The following is a 24,496-nucleotide window of genomic DNA, read 5'->3' as shown; positions in this document are numbered from 1 at the left end:
CTGTGTATATGAAAAAATTATCAGCACCTTAGTCTGTGCGACAAGGTGAGAGTCTGGGAAAACTGTTCAGAAAATGAAACAGCAAATAAACTCTCTTCACTTTCCAGTGTGTATATACATAGGCTATATACACAAGAGTAATTGATCTGTCACCCTTTTACCTCAATTAATTTTGATCTTCAACTGGAATTGCTTGGCTTCCATTTTTTTTATCCCCTGAAGCCTTGCTATGTTTTCAAAAAAAGGGGTGGTGGGGAAATCTACTTTATTACAAGATTTGGCATATGCTGTACCCCAAGAGGTGAGGTTTGTTCTTTTCTTTAGAACCCCTTCAACACATATGAAGAGTGAATAAACGTTTCCAAGGCTCCTCCACGGGACCGGTGCTGCATATCCTAGAACACTTGGAAAAACAGCTTCTGGCTTTCCTCTGTGAAGCAACGTGTGAAAAAGAAGAAAAAACAATGAAAAAAAAATGTCAGCTCCCAGAGTGTTATATCTCAAGAGGCAGAATTTTTTTCTAAAAAATAAATACTTTTAAATATTTAGCTTTTTCTTTTTTTTAAAAAAAAAAAAGAAAAAAAAAAAGGATCAGTTTTCTTCTCCAAAACAGCCATTTTGTATTTCAGTTGAAGCTGTTCCTTCACAAATTTTGAACAATTGGTTGCTTCCTTTTGGGGAAGCACTGGAACAATTGCAGTGTAATTTTACTAGGGTAGTAGTGGAACTGTTGTTGGGCAAAAGACAGTACAGGGAACTTGCTCCTTAAAGAGATCTAAGCTATATTTTTATGAGTTTTAGGTTTTCAGTAGGTAAGACCTGTGTAACTTGCAGCTGTGTTTTGGATAACATCAGTTTCGGGTTTTTTCTCTCTATCTTGAATAGGCTTTTGTTTAGTTTGTAATGGGATATTGTCCTGGTTTTTGATGATGCATATGTATGCATCTAAGCTCAGTAGAATTAATCTGTAACAAGTGTAAACTAGTCTCTTCATGTCTTCCACCTCATCCCAGAAAGGTTTAGAAGTTTTGCCTGTGTATTTTTAGTTTGTATAGCATGTGAAGGTTGTAAATTGATGTTGAGTTTCATGTTCTGAATTTGCTACACTTTGCTGGGTGAAAACTGCTTTTTGCCGTTCTCACCATTTCCCCCTTCCCGCCCCTGAAAATGGTAAATGAGGACCTGCTCCTGGTACCATACCATCAAAGCCGTGCAGGTGGCTGCTTTTGCATTTACACCCTCCCGATACTTACAAAGGGAACAAGTAGTTGTTAAAAAGGCAGGCGTGCAATGAACGTCATAGGTTTAAAAAGGCACCACACAAGCCTAAGTAATTTCTGGATACTGAATTGAAATTATTAACTGTTGCTCTTGCTGCCAGACATCACAAGTACTGTGAAATAGAAGTGAATGAATTTTAGAAAATTCCAGTGTCTCTGTGTGTGGCTTGACTTTCCTAGTGTAATGAGAAATTATGCCTTTATGTCAGCAAAATCAGGATCTTAAAGGACCTCGTGGTGCTTCTTGGAAGCATTAAAAAGTTAAAAGGTTAAAAATAGCCTGGAAGAAACAGCTTCACTCCAAAAATATAACTACAATTCTTCTTTTTATTGTTAGTGTTAAAATGTAGCATTTCTAACTTTAGGTGCAACTGCCCTGTAGTGCTTGTTCAAAATCTCATTTAGAGTTTTTCAGCTATCCATTTCCATGGTGTCTTCGTGTGACTGATGAGTGCACAGTTTATCTTTGGAGTACCAGATGTTTCTCTCTTTTCAGAACATAAAACTGCTTGGGGAATATGTTTATTTCCTTTGTAAAAACAGTGCAATTAATTCTTGAAATAATTGTGGTGGAAAGGCACTTAAACTTAAAGCTGGAATTTAAAAAAAAAAAAAAAAAAAAAGAACAGTCTGTTTGACTGATGATAAGATATGTGCTTGATCTTAAAGAAACAAAACAAAAACCACCTTGTTTTAATATCACATTTCCTGTCATTTTCAGTCTGAAAGGGAAGTTTTGAAATAGGATTTTGGCCGAACAAGTTGTTAGGCCTTTTTCAGAATTTCTTAGCTTTCACAAATTGTATTTATGAAAATCACTCAAATGCCACTCTGTTTGAGAAATAAATAAATGAAGATATTGTGTAATATTGAGTGTAGTTCTTCAGAGCAATAATACCATGCTGTGTGCCAAAGCAAACGCTTGAAGTTGTATTTCTAAAACTTGGAAGAAGTGCTGTCTTTGATATTTTTATATGGGGCCGAGAGGCGGTGTGTGCCTCAGTAGCAGCATCACTGCACCACCTAGTGTCTCTCTGGTTGTAAGCTGTGCACTTCGAGTCTCGGCTCTTGAGTTTTGCTGGCTTGCATGGATTGTCTGCATTGTGCAAGAATATGTTGTCAAAAACTTGATGAATTTCTTCTGGAATACGAGGTTTCCTACTTGTTTTGCTGATCTGCTCTAGCCTTCTAAGTGCCCTGCAAATTCAGTACGAGATGGAAATGCAGCTTCTGGTGCTTGTATGCCTTTGGAATGTGCTACATAAGAGGGAAAAAGAAGCTGGCTTGCTTTTAGTTCATCTGTCCTACAGGGACAGATATATTTAGTGTGTGTATATGTGTATATTAAAATATGGTTTTATTAATATATCTTAATATATTTATGTATCAATTATATCCTAGTATTATATCAATGCCTGCAAAACCTTCATAAATGTTTCTTCTAGAATATGGGAAGCAGACAAGACATATGACCTGTTAATTGCTATCAGGACATGCTAGGGTAAATTATAAGCATGAGGGTAGTAATCTGATGTTTTATCAAAGATGGATTAAAAAGCAAGAGAGAATATATTTTCTCAGTCTTAAGTACCCTTAAAGCCACTTAGGAACTTTCATTTTCCTGTCTTGTCCATTGCTTTTTTTTTCCCTGCACCTGGCTGGATGGCCGGGCCCAAAGAGTTGTGGTGAATGGAGTTAAATCCAGTTGGTGGCCAGTCACAATTGGTGTTCCGCAGGGATCAGTACTGGGGCCTGTTCTGTTTAATATCTCTATCAATGATTTAGATGAGGGGCCCGAGTGCTCCCTCAGTAAGTTTGCAGATGACACTAAATTGGGTGGGAGTGTTGATCTGCTCGAGGGCAGGAAGGCTCTGCAGAGGGATCTGGACAGGCTGGATCGATGAGCCAAGGCCAACGCTATGAGGTTCAACAAGGCCAAGTCCCGGGTCCTGCACTTGGGTCACAACAACCCCACGCAGCGCTACAGGCTTGGGGGTGAGTGGCTGGAAAGCTGCCCGGCAGAAAAGGACCTGGGGGTGCTGGTTGACAGCCGGGTGAACATGAGCCAGCAGTGTGCCCAGGTGGCCAAGAAGGCCAACAGGGTCCTGGCCTGTATCAGAAATGGTGTGGCCAGCAGGAGTGGGGAGGTGATCGTGCCCCTGTAGTGGGCACTGGTGAGGCTGCACCTCGAATCCTGTGTGCAGTGTTGGGGCACTCACTACAAGAAAGACCCTGAGGTGCTCCTGGAGCGTGTCCAGAGAAGGGCAACGAAGCTGGTGAAGGGTCTGGAGAACAGGTCTTGTGAGGAGCAGCTGAGGGAAGTGGGGTTGTTTAGTCTGGAGAAGAGGAGGCTGAGGGGAGGCCTTATCGCTCTCTACAACTACTGGAGAGGAGGTTGTAGTGAGGTGGATGTCAATCTCTTCTCCCAAGTAACAAGTGATAGGATGAGGGGAAGTGGCCTCAACTTGCGCCAGGGGAGGTTTAGATTGGACACTATGAAAAATTTCTTCAGTGGAAGGGTTGTCAAGCATTGGAAGAGACTGCCCAGGGAAGTGGTTGAGTCACCATCCCCGGAGGTATTTAAAAGCTGTGTAGATGTGGCACTTAGGTACATAGGTTAGTGGTGGACTTGGCCATGTTAGGTTAACAGTTGGACTTGATGATCTTAAAGGTTTTTTCAAACCTGTTTAACTTGTCCCTTTAATAAAATCTACCTTTGCTACCCTGATGTATCCTTGAAGGTGAAGCTTCATCTGATGGCTGAGTTGATCTTAGGTGCAGAGTTCTAACATTCCTTCTGCATCATCTCCTGGTATTCAGCTGTTCCTTGGCAAGCCTCTTCAGCTCACAGAAATGGTGATGGAGTGATCCAGTGGGAAAAGATGAGCAGCTTTTTGATGCTTTAGGAAGCTGTTTTGGCTTACTTTGAAGAGCCGATCAGCATAATTCATGAAGGCAGTCAAGGGGCCAAATGTAAAGGAGCAGGAGTGTGGCAATTGTGGTAGTCAAAAGGAAATTGTTGTTTAGTTCATGTCTTGTGAAACCCTACCCAGCTTATGATGACACATGTTTGGGAAGAGAAACCTGCATTGCCAAAGATGAAAAGAAGTGTTGGTCTTCTGTGAACCTTCCAAAGGTGTTTGTTTCTAGAGGCCAGGAAACCTTAATGAGCCTGAGAAGAAGAAAGCCTCTAGAAGGCAAGCAAGCAAACAAACAAAAAACCACCTTGGATTTTCTTTAACTATTTCTAAGGTGGATTATGACTTGAACTTGAAATGTTTTAAGAAAACCCTGATTCTCTCCTTTCTTCCTTTCAAAGTGCTTGTCCTGCTTTCTGGAAGTCTTCAATATAATTGGTAAATGGCTTTAAATGTAGAGGAAGCACAGTTTTCCTAGGCAGTATCTTACTGGCACAGACAGGTAAAAATTTTCTGAAAAACAGTTGATTCCCACCCACCCCCACCTCCCTGAAAAGAGACTAGTGTATGCATTACTGAGATGTTTATACATACAGCCTCCCCAGTTTTATTTAGGTGTTTCTTTAATACAGAGTTGAAACAAATAAAGCCATTCAGAGATTATCTTCTTTACTCAGTAATCCAGCAAAAAGGATGCCTAATGCCACATTCTTTACTGTCTTCTTTTCAGTGTCCAGGTTACTTCTTATTCACTTTATTTTTTGCAATAGCAGACTAATTAAATATTTGCAAAAATCAAATCCCATACCTCTATTTTGATAGGTTTTTTCCCTGTACTCTGGCAGATTTCTGCAAAAATTCTTTCAGATTTCATCACTGTGAACCACTTGAAGAATGCTAGTGCAGGGGCTGCTATTATGGGCAGATTGTGTGATATCCTTCATTACATCCAAGCATCATTTGTCATTGGCGTGCTGTGAGCTGGATTAAGTGATACATTTTGAACTAAAAAGCACACAACTTGTCAAAGCTCCAGATCAGCGACAATCATCTGTGTGTATGCAACTTTCCCATCTCCTTTGCTTATTTTTTAAACAATTTTTGTGCACTAGAAAATCTGGGGTATTATGCTGTGAATGTTCATAACAGGGCTACAGTGCAAATGAGACCTAGATATATTTGTCAATTAATATTAATAGTCTGGTAAACAGTGTTGTTCTTCTTTGCTTCATCTTCATCTCTTCAGTTCTACATAGGACTGGATTCTGGTTCAGTTTGCAGTCTGGAAGGCGTTTGGATGGTCATAATGCAACAAGAGATAGAAATGAATGCAAGTTCTGCCACCCTGGAATTTCTCCCCATCTGTTAGCTGGCTAAAAATCCCACAATGGGAGAAGATTCACCCTTGTTTTCATATTACAGGGGCTGTTTTCTTATGAAACTTCTGTTTGACAGAAATGGAGGAAGTCTGTGTGTTTGTTTCCTTACTACAATGCATTTCAGTGGATAGACTACTTGACTTCAAGAAGCCTGAGTTGTGCTCTTGGCTCTGCAGCAAACAGCTTTGGCACTGGGTATTTTTTAAGAAGGAGCAGTTTTGCTAACTGGAAGTAAAATATGTAGTGAAATAGTGCTGAGCACAGTGTCAAGTAATGACTGTGGGCGTTGTTGTAATGCTGGATTCAAGCTGTTTCTGAAGGAAGCAGAACAAAAAATTATTGTCCAGTAAACAGTTCTCATTTGATGTTTTTAAAAGTTTTCATGCAACTTAAGAAGATTGGTCTTTGAATGCCTGGAATAGGTATATTGTACTTACGTAGCATTTGCCAGTGCTGTTGTAGATAGAATTTGTGAATTATAGCAAGTGAATTGTGTAACTTTTAAGTGAAAGACGATGAAGAAAAGTCTCTGACATCATCACTTCTTTTCATTGAAAACAGTTAACGTTTGTGTTTCTGTGTAATGATATTTAACTTATCAAATCAATGAAGAGCGATTTATTAGAAATGTTATGCTCAGATTATGTTTTCTTTAAATAAATCTTTTTAGGCAACCGTTATCTTGAGATTACTACTTCTAAGTGCATTTTGAAAAAAAATATTTCTTGCACTAAGTCTGATAATACGTGAGGACTGTGCTTGTTACAAGAAAAATACCTTTGCTCTGTTAGCAAGGTGTTTGTTCTTGTTATATAATCTGGGAGAAAGCAAAGGCTATATCTAAGTAATCACCATTAGAGGGAAGGGGAAGAAAGGATTGTCTGCACAACTTATTTCTACGTGGATTTTTTTTTCGCCTTCAAAAGTGGTCATTCCAGTGCAGTGGTATAGTTACTTGTATAGTATGTGACTTCTTTTAAATTTCTGCATCCTGATAATGCAACCGTCTTGATGTTAACAACCATCTTGATTTTAATGTGAATGTAGAAGTGTGAATGTGTTGTCCCTTAAGTGTGTTTTTCCTTCATGACCCTAGAAGGGGGAAAAAAAAGAAAAGGAGTTTCTGCCTTGTTGAAGAGCAGTTGCGTGTTACTTCTAGTGGATATCTTTTGCAAACTATTTGTTATCACTTCTCATCCTTTAATCTGAGCCATTTGTCATTCTGGGAACCTGTTTCTTCAAGACAGTCTGTTGTTGTTCTGGGGATTGCTGTTACTGGTGCAGGAGCCTACACAAAAAGTAGGAGATGCTTCTCTGAATTAGAGCATTTATTGGTAGAAAATGAGGTACCTTCTTTTTTGTGAGATGTTGGCTGTATTGTAAAAGATCCATGGGTAAACAGTTTTGGTTTTTTCATTCTCCTAAATCCTTGTCAAAGATCTGCCACACCATATGCAGATCCTTCATGAAAACACTTTAGTTGGAGACTTCTTACTTCAAGGTGGCTTAAGCATTCTTCCTTACTGCAAGGGAAAGGCCTGATGAAGGTCCTCTTCCTCTTCAGTCATTTTTTACAATGTTAATTGAGAATACTGGGCAGGCTTTGGATATGCAGCTTGTGTTACATGTTTTCATAGTCATCTGTGATACCCTAGTAGGCTACGGTCTACAGCTAAAAAAGAGGGGGTGTGGACCTTTACGCCACACATGGATGTACATATTGCTTCTCATTTTACTCAGCCTCAACTGTCTGTTGGGAGGGTCTCTGGGGATCTTCCAGAAATTGACGTGGATCAGTGTGGTGGTTTGGCTTCCATTTTTTTTATCCCCTGTAAGAGGCTTTGAGAAGCTCCCCTGCGGCCAATTTCGGACCCACCTCTGGCCAAGGCCAGGCTAGTGGTGCCTCTTCGAATAACTATTTCAGAGTGAAAGAACCTGTTGATTGAGTGCTTTGTTTTGTCTGTCTGCATTGGTGAGTGGGAGAGAGAGCCCTGCGGACCCCCGGTCAGTGAGGCAGGAGAGGGGCAGCTGTGCCGGAGCAGAGGTTCCCCTGCGGCCCGCGGTGGGGTGGCGGCTGAGCCCCTGCAGCCCCTGGAGCCCAGCGGTGGCCCAGAGGTCGCCCTGCAGCCCGCGGAGGGCCCCGGGCCGGAGGAGCAGGGACCGGGCCCGGAGCAGAGCGCGGCTGCGGCCGCGCTGGAGCCGCCCGTCGGTGGGAGGGCGGCAGCCCCGGGAGGGCCCCGCGCTGGGGGGTTCTGGGGAGCTGCGGCCCCGCGGGAAGGACTCGCGTTGGGGCAGTCCCTGGAGGGCTGTCTGCCGGGAGAGGGACCCCGCGGTGGGGCAGGGGAGGGCTGCGAGGGCCCCTCTCCCTGAGGGGGAAGGAGCAGCGGGGACACCTTGTGCCGGCCGGACTGTGACCCCCATTCCCTGCCCCCTGCGCTGCTGGGGGGGAAGAGGGAGCAGAGCTGAGCCCGGGGAGACTGGAGGGGTCGGGGAGAGGGGGGGGAAGGGTGTGTTGTATTTAAGACCTGGTTGTATCTCCCATTATCCTTGATGGTGGGGGTTGTTTTGTATGAAATGTGTGTTGTTATCCCCAAGTTGAGTCTGTCTTTTGCCCGTAACCATAACTGGTGAGCGAGCCCTCCCTGTCCTTTGTCTGGACCCTCAAGCCCTTTTGGTTGCATTTTGTCCTCCTCATCCCTCAGGGGACGGGGTAGGGGTGAGTGAGCAGCTGTGGGGGGCTTTTGGAGCCAGCTGGGTGGGCTCAGACCACGACAATCAGTATCTCTAAATGCCTATAAATCTAGGGCTATCCAATTTGGTCTGTCATAATTGCCTTTATGCAGGCAGGTGACGTGTGAGGGCAGTTTCTGGACCCTCTGATAAGGCATCTAGTCTTTGAGACCAGGTATGCTGCCAACATCTTGATGCAGCTCTGGAGTTCCTCCACTTGGCTGCTTGTATCAGTGTCTAGAAGAGCCTCTGTCCCCATCCTTTACAGGTGGGTGACTTTCAGTTAAACTTGAAGTTCTTGATCACCTTTGGTATAGGAGTCTGTCTTTAGGGAAACCTGGGCTCAGCTTTCAAGATTTTTGTGCATAAGTCCATGGTAGCAGATGAAGGGGGCAGGGGGAGGATGGGGAAGGACCTCTTCTTTAATACCACTTCCATAACTGAGCCAACAAGACCATTTCAGGTTTCCCTTCTGCTGAATTACACAGCCTTTTCTAGATTATGTGTGACTTTTCTTCACTGGCTAGAGAGGAAGCGATGAAAACAGACCAGTGTCAGCCTCTAGTTAGGTTTTCTGCTGAAAACCTAACTGAAAGGTTAGGAAGCTGAGGTAAGGAAGCTCTTTCTTCACCTGGGTGAGTGGAGAGATGCTGCCTTCTGCTGTAAGGCTTTGTTGTGACATTCTGAGGTTGCTCTGTGAGTTTTCTGAAAGCTCTGCTTTTCTTTTCACAGTCCCAGTTTATAGAACAGATCATCATGCTTAGTTTTCCATTTATTTTTCCCCGCATAATTAACAAACATTTTATTGTCTCAACAGACTCCCACAAAGAACCAAGGGGTGTGTGTGTCTCATTGGAGTTGAGCTTGCTTTCAAAAAGAGTTTCAGTTTTAAATGTCTGTGGGTAATAGATGTCAAATAGCTGTGAAATGTGAAAGGCTTGTCTGTAGTCTTGTGCTGGGGGTGAAGTTAGGCTTTAGTTTCCTTTATAAAGAGGTATACAGGTAAGGTCAAAAGACAGTGTCTGGGACAGTGCTTGCTTGTTAGTTAAAAAAAAAAACCAATTTTGCCTCACTTAAAAAAAATCCTGGAGAAATTGTTTTCCTCTAAAATGAAATATCCAAATGCAAAAGCCTTCATTTTTCTGTTAACTCATCAAGTCTTTTCACAGCTCCTGTTCTGACTATGCAAGAAAATTTGCAGTAACATTCCTAGACTTCCTGATTATTTTTTTTTTAAATTTCTTTTCAGGTTCCTTTTAAATTTTGCTGATGTCAATCCATCTGTCATTCTCATTTTCCGTTAGAGATAAAACAGTCCAGAACCAAGAAAGAAGAGTCTTTGTTGTTATAACCACTGCAGCTAATGGGCAGTTTTGCCTTTTTTCTTCTCCATGTCATCACAATCTTTTTTTGGTGATATTTCTCTGTTTGGAGTGCTGTTGAAGCTTTGTCAGGGCAAGGAGGAGGAGAGCAGGAGAGCTAAGAAAGGGCTAGAGAGCTCTCAAATACATCCTAATATTTGTTTCTGCTTCCTGCTCTTTTTGTAAAAATAAATAAATTTAAAACAGTTCTGGAAGCTGCGAGTTTGAGTCTGTTGAGAGGAATTAATTTTTTCTTTAGAAGTGTGGATGGGGATTCTAAACTTTGACCAAACTCTAATGACAGTCTTAAACTATGTACATCCACACATGTGCTCTGGAAGTGGGAAGCCCCAGTCAGAGGCTAGTGGCCGTGTGCTTCTGCTGGGTCTCCTGAGTGCAGGCTGAATGGTGTTCACCTCTGCAGCCGAGCGCTGAAGACACAAGCCTGTGTTCATCCTAGTTCTGCTGGCTAGTACAGAGATGGAGTCACATTCAAAAAAGGATGTGAATTTAGTCTTGATTTTTAAATGGAAAAACTTAAAAAACAAAACCAAAAACCAACACAAACAAAAAACCACCTCCACATTTTCCATTGATGTATAAATTCTTATTCTTCAGCGGGTAAAGTTATTCCGCTAACGAAAAATGCAATCTATGGATGGCGGTTTTGGTTAGCATTGTGTTCCTATCTGTTCACTGCCTGTGGGACATGCTTATATAAAGTCTAGGGGAAAAGTTTGCTTAAGGCTTAAATTTCACAGCATTCACGTGGCATAGATGGAACTGATAGATTGACCTATTTTCCAATAAAGTAATCTGTTTGGCTGTATGATTAGCTTATCATACTTAGAAATATCTTACTAAATGTTTGAGGGCAGAGGGAGTGTCTGTTATTTGTGGCTATTATAATTTTGTTTCTGTTTTTGCTTGCTGGAGCCAAATCCACAGTTCTGCAAGTGTTTATGTGTAGCTGAAGGGATTACTCACATGTATACAGTTATTTCTGCATAAGGACTTCCTGAATTCAGCAGTTAAATTATTAATACTTGATAGAGGCTGTTAAACCACAGCGTTGCTCAAGATAATGGAGTCAAGTAGTAATTTTTACTATAAAATATTGTAGTCAGAATATGAATTTTCAAATAATCTGCACTGTGCTTCTTAAGCCTTTTTTCTTTAAAGTTTCAGGTAGGTTCCGGGGGGGGGCGGGGATGAACTTGTATGTGCTTGGAAGAAGAATAACTTGCTACATATTGATCTGTTTCTGACAATTTTTTAAAAAAACCCATCAAATTACAGTACTGCTTTTTCCTGGTGTCTCTTATTGTGAGAGTTAGTTAAACTCCTGGTAGATTTCCCTACTGTGGTTTTGATGTGTTTCTGTGTGAAACTGACGGCAGGATTTGTTCGAGTATGTAGGCCACTATTGTATTAGAATTACATAACCGTGTTGAGTGGTGGAAACGGATGAAAAGACGGGGATGTACAGCGTCCCCTCACAGATTATATCCTGCAACAATGAAGACAGCTCAAGCTCTGCAGAGAATGTGGTCACATGCAGTTAAAAAGTTGGGGATTTTGAAAGGGCACGTGAGTTGCTTTTTATGCATCTTGCTCCCGGTCTTTTCTCCCCCCCCCTCCCCTCGTTTATCCCTCCCCTCTCCAACTCACTTTAATAGCCAGATAAGTGTTGTGGCAGATCTTCTGGTTTTGTTCTTCTTTCAGCGTGAATGAAGTTGTCTTCGATGATCTCTCAGTAGCAAGTAATTGCTTAAATCTCTGATGACTGTCAGTGAGAGCTGCAACAGCTGCCTGTTCGTAGCATACAGACAATTTTAGCACTTTGACTAGTTTCTTGCCAAAGATTCTGTTAAGCGGTCTATTTTGGGTATGTAGAAAGCACCTGTCATTTTGATATATGAGCATTAGGCAGATTTAAGCAAATCTTGACTACAGTGTTCTAATTAGAAATGGACTGACTTTAGTCACTAATTAATGTAGACTAGCTAATTAACGTCATTTGCATTTACTGCAGGTAGCTTGCTATCTGTGTGAAACCTGGGTGGACTTGCAGAACAGTTACTATTAGTAACTGGAGGTGGGGCTCTTAACCATTTTGCTTGCCTTTCTCTCTCTACTCTTGCAGTGAAATTGCAATCCTATAAGGGATGCACAGGCTGCTCAGGATCCTTTTGTGTTTCCTTACAGATGAAGTATGAAGAAATTGGCAATGTGATGGAGAGTTTTTGTAACCATCACTTGATGCACTCAAAGGAGAATGGTATTATTAGACATGGAATACAGGAATTTTGTGATTGTGTTGGAGTCTTCAGTCTTATGATTTATAACACTTTAGCCTCTCAATCTTCTTCATTAATCTGTCACTATGGCTGGCATTGTGGCAATGGCAAGCAGCAGTACATTTTATAATGTTATAGAGATTATTGCTTAGAGATTTGAGGGAGTACAGATGTGTTTTGTGTCTTATGGGCTTCCAAGGTGACCATTCAGTTCTCTGAACTGTGTTACAGAGGCTGTATAGCTTTATCAATATGGCAGAACTAGTTCTGTTGTCTTGGTAATTATGTTGCACAAAATCAGCTTTGCAAATACCTAGTGTACTTCCCTTCACTAATACAGCCTACAGCAAATGGGAGATGGTTTCCCAAGGAGCAGTTTCTAAAAACTTTAACGAATACTTATGAATTTAAAAGTTATTTAATTAGCATTTGTTTAATGTTCAGTTAACAGTTTCAAGCTAAAACTAAACCTCCAGAATTTACGCAGAAAGTACCTGAGAGTCACTGATACTTTGAGGAACTTTTTATAGGCACAGATGAGATGATACTGTAGGCTTAACATCTTGCAAGACCTTAATTGTGTTGTCTGTAGGCAGTAGTTTCTCTTCCATTCTTATTACTTATTTTTGTGACCAGATACCATAAGACTTATTTGTCAGAGCAAAATAAACTTAACCCTGTTAGTTTACGATGCTTTGATTTGCTGCACAATACATCTCTCCAATTGTGCACAGGATTTTACGTGTGCCATTGCTCACGGGAGGTCTAGTTTTCTGGAAGGAAATTCCTGTAAGGTTACCTGTTTCATACCTATAAATCGTCCACAATATCTTTACTATGCTTTCCTCAGTGCTTTTTTTGTGGTGTTGTACTGAATAAGCCATCATTTCTCAGGCCTTCCTTTAGTATGCAGTGTATTGAAAGACCTGGTGTTAGTTTCTGGAAGAGTAAGGCAACTGTGCTGCTCATTGTCCCCACGGGTACTAAGCTCTCATTGATTGCCTCCTGCCTGCCTTGCTGTTTTGGCTGCACAGAGCAGGACTCCGTATTCGAGGCCAGGAGGTAATGTTGGTAAGAACTGCATACAGTGCAAACTGAATTTAAGTGATGATCTTGTTTCACAGGTAAGTTGTTGATGCCTTTGTAGAGTGAGAAGGATGGAAAAGATTTTTCCATCTCCCCCGCTTCTACAAAATTTGAACCCACCTGCTTGTCCTTCAATTTTTACCCATCATTTGATACTGTCTTTCATTTCTATAACTTTCTTCAGTGAAGTAAAATGGAATTTAAATGACACTGGAACCCTTCTTTAGCCCAGACTGGTTTTCTGCAGAGCTTAAAAATACCATACAGAAAAGCAGGACAGTGAAGGTGTAGCCCAGGGTTAGTAGTATGTAAACTGTTTACTTTTCATACATGCCAGACAAGCAAGCCTAGTCACTTCTGTTTACAGCAGCATCACAGCAGGTCAGAAAAAGCACTTAGTTGAGGAGAACACTTTTACTTAGGGAGGGTTCTCTGTGTAAGGAAATATTTGTAGTGAGACAGTTCAGTGTCAACTAGTTGAAGAGTTAGACATGTCAGCTGGTTAAATGAGAATATCAGATAAAATAATTTCACCATGTGCTTCAGCAGACTAATTCACTGACCCAAGACATACATGTTTTAATACTAAGTTATAAATGCCACTCATTATTGTCTGATCTAGACGAGTAGAAATTTAGAAATACTCGTATTATTTCTAGTATAAGTCATCCTCCAGCTATTTGAAACTAATTTTTTAATTAGACCCAAAATGTTCTGGAAACTGGAGAGCCTTGTTCATTTTCTGGGAGAACAGTGGAAATTTAACACTGTCCAGTGTTGCAAACTTCCTGGTGAGAATGCTGAATGTTTTGTGTATTCTCTCAGGAACTCTGAGCAGGACTTATGCTTTGTTTTTCAATACAGTGAATGTGCAATGGAAAATGTAAACCTAGCTCATCTCTGAGGTGCTTAGAATTCACTAGAAGAATACAGTGTGGTGTTCTTTGCATTTGAGAAACAGCATCCATAGCTTGTTAAACAAAGGTGTACTGCCTGAAGACTTTTACTCTGGAAATACAGGGGATGCTTTAAAGTACAGGCATACCCTTCTTGTGTCACTTCTCTGTCTATTGTTTTGGAGTTTATTGCCAGTAATCCCTCTAATGTTTTTGAAAGACCTAATCTCAAGAAGGAAAACCACTCTTAGCAGTAAAACCAAATAAACCTGCAGCTTGAGTATGTGCATCCACACACTCATGCAGTGCCTGAATTTTTCTTCTCTGATGGGTGCTTTGCATTCTGAAATGTTCGCAGTGTGTCAAATATTGTGGCTCATTTTTCTTCTCGTTTTACAGGGCAGGCACTGAAGGGGTTGGCTGTGTACTATATGATGCATCACAGCTGGGTGATTATTCTGTATTATATTTTAAGCTGTGATGTTGGAGAGATTTCAGGTTCTATCATGTAAGATAAACTGATCAGTTCAGGATCAGTTTTAACTGGAAATGGGGAAAAAAAGTGTTTCTGAGAAGTGTCACAGAAATGGATATGCCAGTGCTATATAGTGATACACTGTGTTTTCCTGAAAAAGTTCGTTTCTTGAGGGGTTTATGTAATTCATAGTGAATGAAACATTTTGTTAAACCCATATGAGCAAGGAGTAAAAGATCTGAAGGCTACTTTGTTTTGAAAACTTCAGTTTCAACTGCTAATCTTGTTGAATACAGTAAGGGAGAGGTGTTCCTTAAGTATTTTGTGTGAGTTTTGAATCGAGGCTATACAGTGCTGGTGTGATCTGAATGAAATGCTTTTGCTGAATGAGACTTTTCCAGAAAATCAGAATGAGCTGTTAAATTGGTGAAATGTGAAGGGATTCTACCACCCAGACCGATTTAATATTTTTTGCCTTTTTAAAGAAAAATAATCTTTAATTGAAATACATCTCTGGCAAATTATTAGACTATGTGTATTGTTTTTATACCTGTGTTTTAATGGCATATTTCACATTTTAATTTAGGTAGTTGTATGCTTTGTGTTTCACTAATTGGTTTCTGTGTGCAACAGGCCCCAGGCATGGAAGAGCTGATATGGGAACAGTACACTGTGACCTTACAAAAGGTGAGTGAGTGCATGCTATATTTTTAGTTTCCAAATATTCAAGCACTGGTTTAGTCTAAATATGTTTTACGATAAAAGTTATTAGCATATCTGACTCTAGAGTAGGATTGATTCATTGTCCAAATCAGATATGTTTTCCACTGTAAAGCTTAATTGCTAGTTACTCATACAATAGCGTGGCTCTTTGATGTTAAGAGTAAATTAAACTAACAATGTAAGTGCTGTATTTGCTACTATTTGGTCTTTGTAATGACAGTATAATATACCACATGCAAGCCACATAGCTAAATTCATCTTTGAATAACCTTAAAAAGAAAGCAGATGGTTCTTTCAAGCAGTTGTGGTTAACATCCAAGCTTTATAATAACCACTGAACATGATTCCACTGGTTTTATTTTTTTTCAATACTTTAATATCTACCAGTGTAGAATCTAGTTGAAAACTACTGTCATCAAAAATTCTAAATACATGGGTTATGGATGTCACTTTTAACAATTCTTCTATCAACTTGATGACACAAGGTAAAATAGAGATCTTTGCTACATAGCCTGTTTTGTGTGCTGAATTGTTGAAAAAGGATTGGGTTTCAGTTTATGGAGGTAGGTAGGAGAAACATTGCAGAAGCAGACCTTAGTTCCTGTAATTTCCAGCTTTTCAGATCTTGAATATTATGTAAATGAGCATTACTTCTTTTGCCTGCATTCAGGCTTGTACTACTGAAATGGCAAAGGGCTATGGGTCTTGCTTCATCAGCCACTACCAATGAATTTTACAATGATTTTGAATTCTGTAGTGGTTTGGCTTGAAACATCAAAATTGCTTTCTGTAAAACTAAGGTGCAGCAAGTGAAGTGCTGATTAAAAAAAAAAAAAAAATTGCTTTTTTCCTGCCCAAAGAAATAACCACTCAATATTGACATTAGTGGAGCATTAGCTGGCATATGAAGAGCTACACACGCTGAGGGTGAGTTGGGGGAAAAGCACCAGTTTAATTTGGTGTATTACTTTGCCAGTGTGTTAAAACATTCTGTTTAAATGTGGCATAATTCGTATTTTATAGTGATAGGAGATATATGTTAAATAGCGGATAAAACGAAACCTGTGTATTTAACAAAATGTATGGTTTTGTGCATACCTTCTTGTCTGCAGTTGAGTTACACTGACAGTTCTCAGGTCTATTGTTATACACACGCCTCCTTCACATCCTATTAAGTATTTCCCTGATTTTATGAACGTGTCTTAGGGTCTTTCTATGACAACAGGTTTGATATAAATTACGTATTTAAAATAGTTTATTGTGAGAGAAGATAGTTATAGAGAATTCCCAAGTTCACTCCTTACTTTTTGTGATCAGCCATGTTTATGTTTAGTTTGATTGAGGAGTAAGTAGTTGTCACAAACTAGTTAGCAATCATAATGAAGATGGGATCCTGGAAAAGCTGTTCCAGTTTCCCAAGCAGCACTAACAAAATAGATTTGTCTAACAATAAATTTAGTATGAATAACCAGTGGGATGGTGGAGCAAAACACAGGCTAAGCTAGTGAGTCCTTTGCTTAATTACTAACCATCACAAGGCTGTACACTGATGTTTTGGAGCATGGGAACATGCCGTCTTGTTACATGGATGTGTAAAACCATTCTTTTTTAAATGTAGAAGTGCTGTGTATTTCTGCAACTCTCTGCATGCAACTGTCATATTTTAAATAATATCTAGGTAGAATGCTATCACAGGAACATTTATGTTACTCTTCTTTATCCCTATCAAAATTCCTGTGGGTGGAATTTAGTTTTGTTGTATTTGCTTTTTTTGTAAAGGATTCGAAACGAGGATTTGGGATCGCAGTTTCTGGCGGCAGAGACAACCCTCATTTTGAAAACGGTGAAACATCCATAGTTATTTCAGATGTTCTCCCAGGTGGTCCAGCAGATGGATTACTTCAGTAAGCAATTTCTTATTTCTCTGTCTGGCATATTTTGAGGGGCCTGTCTGTAGAATACATAAAATCTTCAGACAGGATTGGTTGAAATCCTGGTGATTTAATCCACTCGAGATTTGATGCCCTCCTAAAAACATAGATGTGTGTTTTAAATTTAGGGGGAAAAAAGCCACACAGAAAACCCCACAACAAGAAGGCAAACAAACTTCACCTGGCGTTATTTTTATTTGCTGTTTTCTAAGAAATTAAATTTCAGTGGTGTTGAAAAGCTTTTATAGTTAAGTGTGTTTCTCTTAAGTTTGCATTTCTTTTAAAGAAACAGTAGGAATACTTAGTATCTTAAAACATTCTTTCTGTTCTTCTTCCTCCAGGAAACACATTTAGTGATCAATCATTAGTTTTCAAGAGAATGGCTTAAGTCAGCCCAAAGAAGGGTCTCACTCCTGGGGTGTCAGGAGCAATAATGGGGAATGAAAGAGAAAGAAAACTACAAAAGTGTTTGCTAAATATTTTATTTTATATTTGAAAGAAAAAAATATGTCAATAAAGTGTTTCTGTAGTCCTCCTGGTAGCATCATCCTTAGTGAGGCAGCATCTATCATGAACATGTAATTTTAAATCTGTAGGCTGAGATAAACAGTTTCTAGCTCACTGTTGATCAGTTTTTCATCCTTTGACCTGGAATACCTGATGAATACTAGACAATTTAGAACAGTGTTGAAGTTGTGCAGTAATAGTAGTTCAAAAGTGTAGATTCTGGCTATTTTGCCAAATGTTAATTTTTGGTGAGGTAATGAAAAGGCTGACATGGGAGTAGTGATTGAAGGACCAGATAAAAGGATTATTGTGAAGCAGGTAACAAACCATTCTCAACATAAACGTGTAAAACCTTCTTTTTATAGCAGCGATCCCTGCACAGCACCACTGTCATCCATCCTGTTCCATAATTGCCTGTGATTTGGGAACAAAGTCATGTCTACAATTTATGTAAGACCCTGGGTAAATTGATCATGACAAGGCAATAACAAACCATTTGGGCTCATTCAGACAAAACGCATTCTGAACAAAACTGAACGCAAAGTCATTCCTCCAACAAACCAAGGAATATAGGCCTAACCTTCAGAGTGTTGGGGAATTACAGTCCTTCAATCCTTTTTAGGGTAGAGTGAGCATAAATAGATGGGAGCTCGTGGTGTAGTGTTACAACATGAAGTTTGATACCATCTTTGGATGTATGAACTGTGAAGAGAGCTATTTTAACTGTCACGTAAAGCCTGGATAAAACTGATAACTGGAATATAGTGTGCCGTTCTGGCGTACTCATTCCATAAAAGGAATAGGAAGGGTATGAAAAGAGGCACAAAAATCACTCGAGTTAGAGAAAGTGCCTTACAAAGAAAGGCTTAGAGTATGTAATCTTCTTATTTAAAAAGAAGATTGTGATGTGACTTGATTACAGTGAAGAGAAAATAATGGGTACTAACCATTTCTTTTATGTAGCAGAAAACGGCTTGGTAACTAGTAGCTGGTTGAGCTAATGCTCTGACTGTAAGGTTAGTAACTGAGTAGTCACCAGAATAAACCAATATGAGGGCTGGTAGATCTTTTGGGTTTTACTCTCCTGCACTCTTTGCACTGAAATGACTTTCAGGAAGATACATTTCATTTTTTAATTATTCATGTGTTACAGAGCTGTCTCCTGGGGGTGACTGAGTTAAGTCTTAATGATCTATTTGACATGCAGGAAGTCTGAATAGACAAGTTGCTAATCTCTTTTGGCTGGTGTTTTAGAGCAGGGAGGGCTTTTTGTGTATAGTAGTTCGATTGGGTTCTTTTCTGCCCAGTCATCTTTCTTCAGAGTAGATAGCATCTGAACACTGGTCTTCCAGAAAAGTGTGCTAGAGTGGTACTTGTCAAGATTTGTCTGAATATTGCTATGGCTGCTATGGCTGCAGCAATATGAAGCTGTCTTGAAATTTTTATGTTGGTGTGAAAAAAAAATCTGGCACTAGGTGTGAAAGACTAGAAGTTCTGAAAGAACTGAAAAAAGAAGTGTTAATGGGCATCACAAATATTCTTTAAAAAACAAAATCTTCTTTGACATTATGGCAAGATATTTAAGCTGGACACAGTACAGATATGCACTGCTACTCAAAGTCTAATTTTTAAACATAGTGAAAGTTTCTCTTAGTACTCAGGTATTATAGTGTTTGTACAAAAAAAAAAAAAACACAACACGTTTTTAAGCAAAACTCCCTGTTAAAGTGAATGAAATCCATAGTTTCCCCTGGGGAAAAAAAAAAAAAAAAAAAAAAAAAAATTTGTTCCAGTGTTTTCATGAAGATTCTTCTTAAATCCTTTTTTTCTTTTTTTTTCCCTCCCCCCCCTTCCAGAGAAAATGACCGGGTGGTCATAGTTAATGGGACCCCAATGGAAAATGTTCCACATTCTTTTGCAGTCCAACAGCTTAGAAAAAGTGGAAAAGTGGCCACCATTGTAAGTAAATTACAAATGTATTCACTCTACAGTGGTATGTACCTGTGTAACCAGTCACAATTATGGTTTTCTTCTATAAAGTGTACTATAAATGCATAAAGCAAAGCAAGCCTTTGCCCGATAGAATGTACAAAGAAATAAAACAAAGCAAAGATGTTGTTTCTACAGCTGAAACAAATGGAAATTAAACTGTCACAGAGTTATCCTGTTGAAAAACCGGGAATAAAATTAATGTCCTGAGTCTTTAATTTTACTGAATAATGAGTGGTAGCTAGAAAAAACTAAAATTAAGTGAGGCAACTGATGTCCTACATACACAGACCTTGTCCAAGAATTTGCTGTCCAGATTGGTTTTTGCTAGTTGCGAGGATCATCTACAGCTCTGTCTTTTGGGGGCTTGTCACATTTTTTTAGAAGTCATCTAGAAAAAGAAAAAAGTATTCTTTACTCACTTTCATGCTAAGGTAAAAGAATGTGCTTGCTGATCTGATTTTTTTTTTTTTTTTTTTTAATTCTCCTACTGTTCTTTATCCTCTGAATTAGAAAGTATTTCTTCTGCACGTCTAAATAGTATAATTTACTGGTTGTTCTATAGCACACACACACCCCCACACACCACCCCCACCTCTATTTGAAGTGTGAATATTCATCTGTTGAATTTCACATTCTGACCATTGGAGGGCGGTTTTTTTGTTTGTTTCATGTTGCGCTGAACAGGTAGTGAAAAGACCAAGGAAAGTGCAGGCTGCTGCATTCAAAAGAAGCCCCTCCCTTGACTATGAGGACAGAGCTTTAGATGTAATGGATGACCATGCAGAATTTGATGGCAAAAGTGCTCGAAGTGGCTATAGCGACAGAAGCTGGCACAGTGGTGCTGGAGGGCGCAGCCAAAGCTGGGGAAACAGCCTGGATCAGAGCTATAGAGATGAACAAGACAGAGGGCGTAACCGAAGCAGAGACCATGATAGGGAACGCGGCTACAGCCGTGATCGAAGTCGTGGTAGGAGCGTGGACAGGAGTTTGGATCGAGACTATAGAAGAGATCGAAGCAGGGGAAGGAGCATCGACAGGGATGGCGGCTATGAACGGGACTACAAAGGAGATTACAGCCCACCCAGTTACAGTCATGGATCTCAACCTGATGCTAGATATGGGAGGGAAGTGAGGAGTAGAAGTCGGGACAGGCTTCGTTCCAGAAGCCCTTCGCCTGAAATACACCATCAGCACGAGTACCTGGGACTGCAGGATCAGAATGGACCAATCAGTGTTCTCTTAACGAAAGGCAGACATAACGAAGGTAGGTACAGTAGGGAAGGAGACAAATTGAATTTTAATACAGTATGTTATTTTGGTGGGGGAGGGAGAGGAGCTGGATATTCTCTGCTTTTATAGGTTAAATGATGAGTTTTCTAACTGATTGCTTAAGTTCTTTTATTCTTCCTGGCTTTTCCCCCCAGCACCTTGAACTTTACTTTCGAACAAAGAGCTGTTCACCCACATAGTTCAGTCTTTTCAGGCCACTATATCCTTTGGTTTTCCATTTTCTCTGCCCTGTTGACTGGATTCTGGTGGGAAACATGGATCTGATAGTCATTCAGGTTACACTTGGCACATCTACAAAAGGGTCAGCTACAAAGGCTGAAGAGTAGGCTCTGCCTTTAATAGTGCACTTATTTCTTCCCTTCAGGATAATTAAATTAGTTCCAAGGATTGTTTGGTTCTGAATACTTCAGAATGTAGTTAAAGAATACTGCTACTGAATAATAATGCTACTGAAATAACAACAGTGAAACAGCCTTTCCTTGCTGGGTATTGGAGTGTGTAAATGAAAGCCAAAAGCCTGATCTTTCATGTGCTGTGAAATAAAGACTCTTGTACTATAAAGCGTATCTGAGATTAGATTGTGGATTCTTTTCTGTTAGGTTTTTTTTGGGGGGTGGGGTGGTGGTGGTTTCTTTGTTGGGGTTTTGTGGGTTGGTTTGTTTTTCTAATCTACCCTGTTGTGATTTGCAAGAATTTTCTGCTCATGTACCCTTGTATGCAGGAGCTAACCTCTTTTTTCATTGACTCTGGCAAGGATTTATTTCCCTCCTTCCTTCTCTTCGTCTGCGTATAATGATTCCACTTGCAAAGATAAAGCAGAGATGTATAAAAATGAGAAATTTACAGCATCTTTGTTAAGTTTTATATGTAGCTAGTAGTGCTGTAATAATTCCTGTCATCATATGGGTACTCTGCAGACTTGCTCAAATGTGGTGATTTTTTTTAAACCAGACAACTGTTTCTTTCCTTTTCCATTGTTCTAGGATGTGTGTGTTTTAAGAGCGTTGCCTTGCTTTTTAAGTAGCAAATATATTGATCCAAGTAATTTGGATCAAAGGGAAAAAAAGGGAGTAGGAGGGAAGGAGAAAAAGATCCTTGTCCTGAAACAACTGTGGCACTTACTGGAGTACAGATAGGACAGGGTCAGCAGGCAGCAACTGATAGAAAAAGAACAGTTCTTCTATTAGCACTTTTTAACCTCCATTTGTTTTGCTGTCAAAGGTGCAGACTGATCACCCATGATTGGTTTTGGACTACTGTTTGTTCACTGTGGTGACAGCACAGAAATAGGAGAGTTAGCCTAGGGTTAAGTGGTTACTAGGTCCACATTTTTTTTCTTTTTCTTTTCTCATGGTGTATTGGGGTGTGCTGCATGTAACTGTATAGTTTTTAAAAAATGCGTCCTTGCTCATCTTCTAAGCTACAGTGTATTATTTTCCTGATTCCAGAATATGGTCTTCGGCTTGGAAGTCAGATCTTCATAAAAGAAATGACTGGTACAGGCCTAGCAACCAAAGATGGCAACCTTCATGAAGGAGATATCATTCTCAAGGTCTGTTCTGGTTATACTGCTAGCAGTTCAGCAGGCACTTGTTAATAGTTGTTGCTCTGGAACAAGTCATGTTATAGTCAAGTTCACTATTAAACTTGAGCACAATATAGACTTACTTGTTTACTTGAGTGTTATTGTTGCCTTTTTATGTCCAGATCAATGGTACAGTGACAGAGAACATGTCTTTAGCTGATGCTCGAAAATTGATTGAGAAGTCACGGGGGAAGCTCCAGCTGGTTGTCCTCAGGGACAGAAAGCAGACGCTGCTCAACATTCCTTCACTGAACGACAGTGACTCAGAAATGGATGGTAAGGTTTGACGTCGATAAAAAGTACCGGACTCTCTCCAGGGACAGTATTGAGCTTACAGTGTTTTGCTGTGGTAGAGTGCTACTAGGTTCTTCAAAAAAATAAAAAAAAAATAACCAAACACAATCAAACCTAAGTAATAGCCAGTTAAGCATCAAGCCCACTTCCTTTACATGAAAGAATATTTTTTTAGTAATCATAATTACATTTTGAGCAGAGACAAAGATAGAAGAAGCAACATTGGTGTAGCAAAATCAGTCTTGCTTCTCAGAACAGGCAAGGCAGTTGCTTTAATAAAAGACTTCAGTTTTAAAAACAAGTGGATTGGACTGGTCTTTTCTTATGATGGAATTAACGTTCATGATAGCATTCAATGGGAGGGAAGAAGTGTTAGAACAAGAGGAAATTAAGTCCCCCTGGACCACTGGTTTCTATTTCCAGTGTCTATTCTGTACAAATGATCTCTCACAGCATATGAGCTATATCTTTCAACGTAGTCTTGGTTTGGGAAGGGCTCGGGATGTTTGCGGGAGCAGGATGTTACATTATTTAGTGCAAGATACGTGCTTCTCTGGTGCTAGAATACTGGTGCAACTTTTTGTAGGTTTTACTGTGAAGACTGAGATACGGTTCAAATCTGAGGTGTACTCTGTTTCTTTTGTCACTGAAAGCAATGATGTGAGCACTGTTAATGTGAAGGTGGGCTTCTGTTTGGGAACCTCCATGAGACCTCAAATAAAAGTCCGTTAATGCTAGTTAATGAGTCTGTGGTATGCTCAAAGAAGTTGTGTGGTGTGAATGTGTTTACTAAAGGTTGTGGGGTTTTGGGAGGATGTGGGGGTGGAAGCACTAAAACGCGTACAGCACTTTTTGAATCCTAGTCAGACTCAACTCAGAACAGGAGTAGGCTTAATGGTTTCAGCATATCTTATATGTGAAAGCTTTGTAAATAAATGTGGTGATCAGACATGCAGATAATTTAAACAAATCCTGCATTTCTTGATTTGCTGCTCTCTTTACAGACATTTCTGAAATAGAGTCAAACAGATCACTCTCCCCTCAAGATGACAGATTACATCATTCTGATCTAGATTCACATTCATCCAATGAAAAGCTGAAAGAGAAACCAAAGTAAGAAATGGTCTTTTCTAGTCCATTTTTCTAATGCTTGTCAAAGAAATTCTTAAAATACATGGCATTCTTATTTGATTTCACTGCACTTTTTTTTCTTTTCCTTTCTTTTAGCGCCAAAGGTGACCCATCTAGTAAAATGTCCAGGATGGGAGCAATGCCTACACCATTCACATCGACTGGTGACATTGCTACTCCTGCTGTTACAGTTACAGACACAAACAAGGAACTGAAATACCAAGATGAGCCAGCAGGTCAGAGTTTGGAGTTTTTGATTGCTTCTTTTTTGCCCTGGCCGCGGGATGTCTACTCCTCTACTCGTATTTGCATATCTAGTATACTCTTCAGGTAAACCCCATCCTTCCACAGAGAGAAGAGGCCTGTCTTTGCGTTGTGCTGCAGAAGGGGAAGAAACAGTTGAGATTATTTGAAGGCAGTTGCTTATTAGAATTACCACCTCAAAAAGCAAGTGCTCTCCTAGAGCATCTAATGTAGCCTGTTGCCCTAAGCAGCCAAATTCAGCTATTCCTGAAATCTGATCTGGCTTGCCTGAAAGAGTTGTGTATTCCTCCCTTGACCTTTTTCTTCTTTTTCAAGATCTGAAAAAAAAAAAAAAAGTAGGGGTGGGGGTATGTA

General features: G+C 39.9%; 1 protein-coding gene across 7 annotated transcripts in view; it reads left to right on the top strand.

Moving 5' to 3' along the window:
* Window positions 1-24,496, top strand: part of TJP2 (tight junction protein 2) — a 46,909-nt gene that overhangs the window by 8,647 nt on the left and 13,766 nt on the right. For 3 of the 7 annotated variants that reach the window (XM_086479000.1, XM_086478999.1, XM_086478997.1), the window contains exons 1-9: window positions 11,187-11,258; window positions 15,059-15,112; window positions 16,928-17,052; window positions 19,443-19,545; window positions 20,263-20,842; window positions 22,317-22,420; window positions 22,576-22,729; window positions 23,752-23,860; window positions 23,975-24,114. In XM_086479000.1, the coding sequence (XP_086335126.1) occupies window positions 11,187-11,258; window positions 15,059-15,112; window positions 16,928-17,052; window positions 19,443-19,545; window positions 20,263-20,842; window positions 22,317-22,420; window positions 22,576-22,729; window positions 23,752-23,860; window positions 23,975-24,114 (1,441 nt within the window). Of the gene's footprint in view, window positions 1-11,186; window positions 11,259-11,876; window positions 11,901-13,391; window positions 13,400-15,058; window positions 15,113-16,927; window positions 17,053-19,442; window positions 19,546-20,262; window positions 20,843-22,316; window positions 22,421-22,575; window positions 22,730-23,751; window positions 23,861-23,974; window positions 24,115-24,496 lie in introns of those variants that run through there. The other 4 variants (XM_086478995.1, XM_086478996.1, XM_086478998.1 and 1 more) reach the window with 4 other exon arrangements.

This window comes from Leptosomus discolor, chromosome Z (assembly GCF_034619465.1).
Source record: "Leptosomus discolor isolate bLepDis1 chromosome Z, bLepDis1.hap2, whole genome shotgun sequence".
In the NCBI taxonomy this organism is placed as follows: Eukaryota; Metazoa; Chordata; class Aves; order Leptosomiformes; family Leptosomidae; genus Leptosomus; species Leptosomus discolor.
This window is presented reverse-complemented; position numbering and strand designations above follow the sequence as displayed.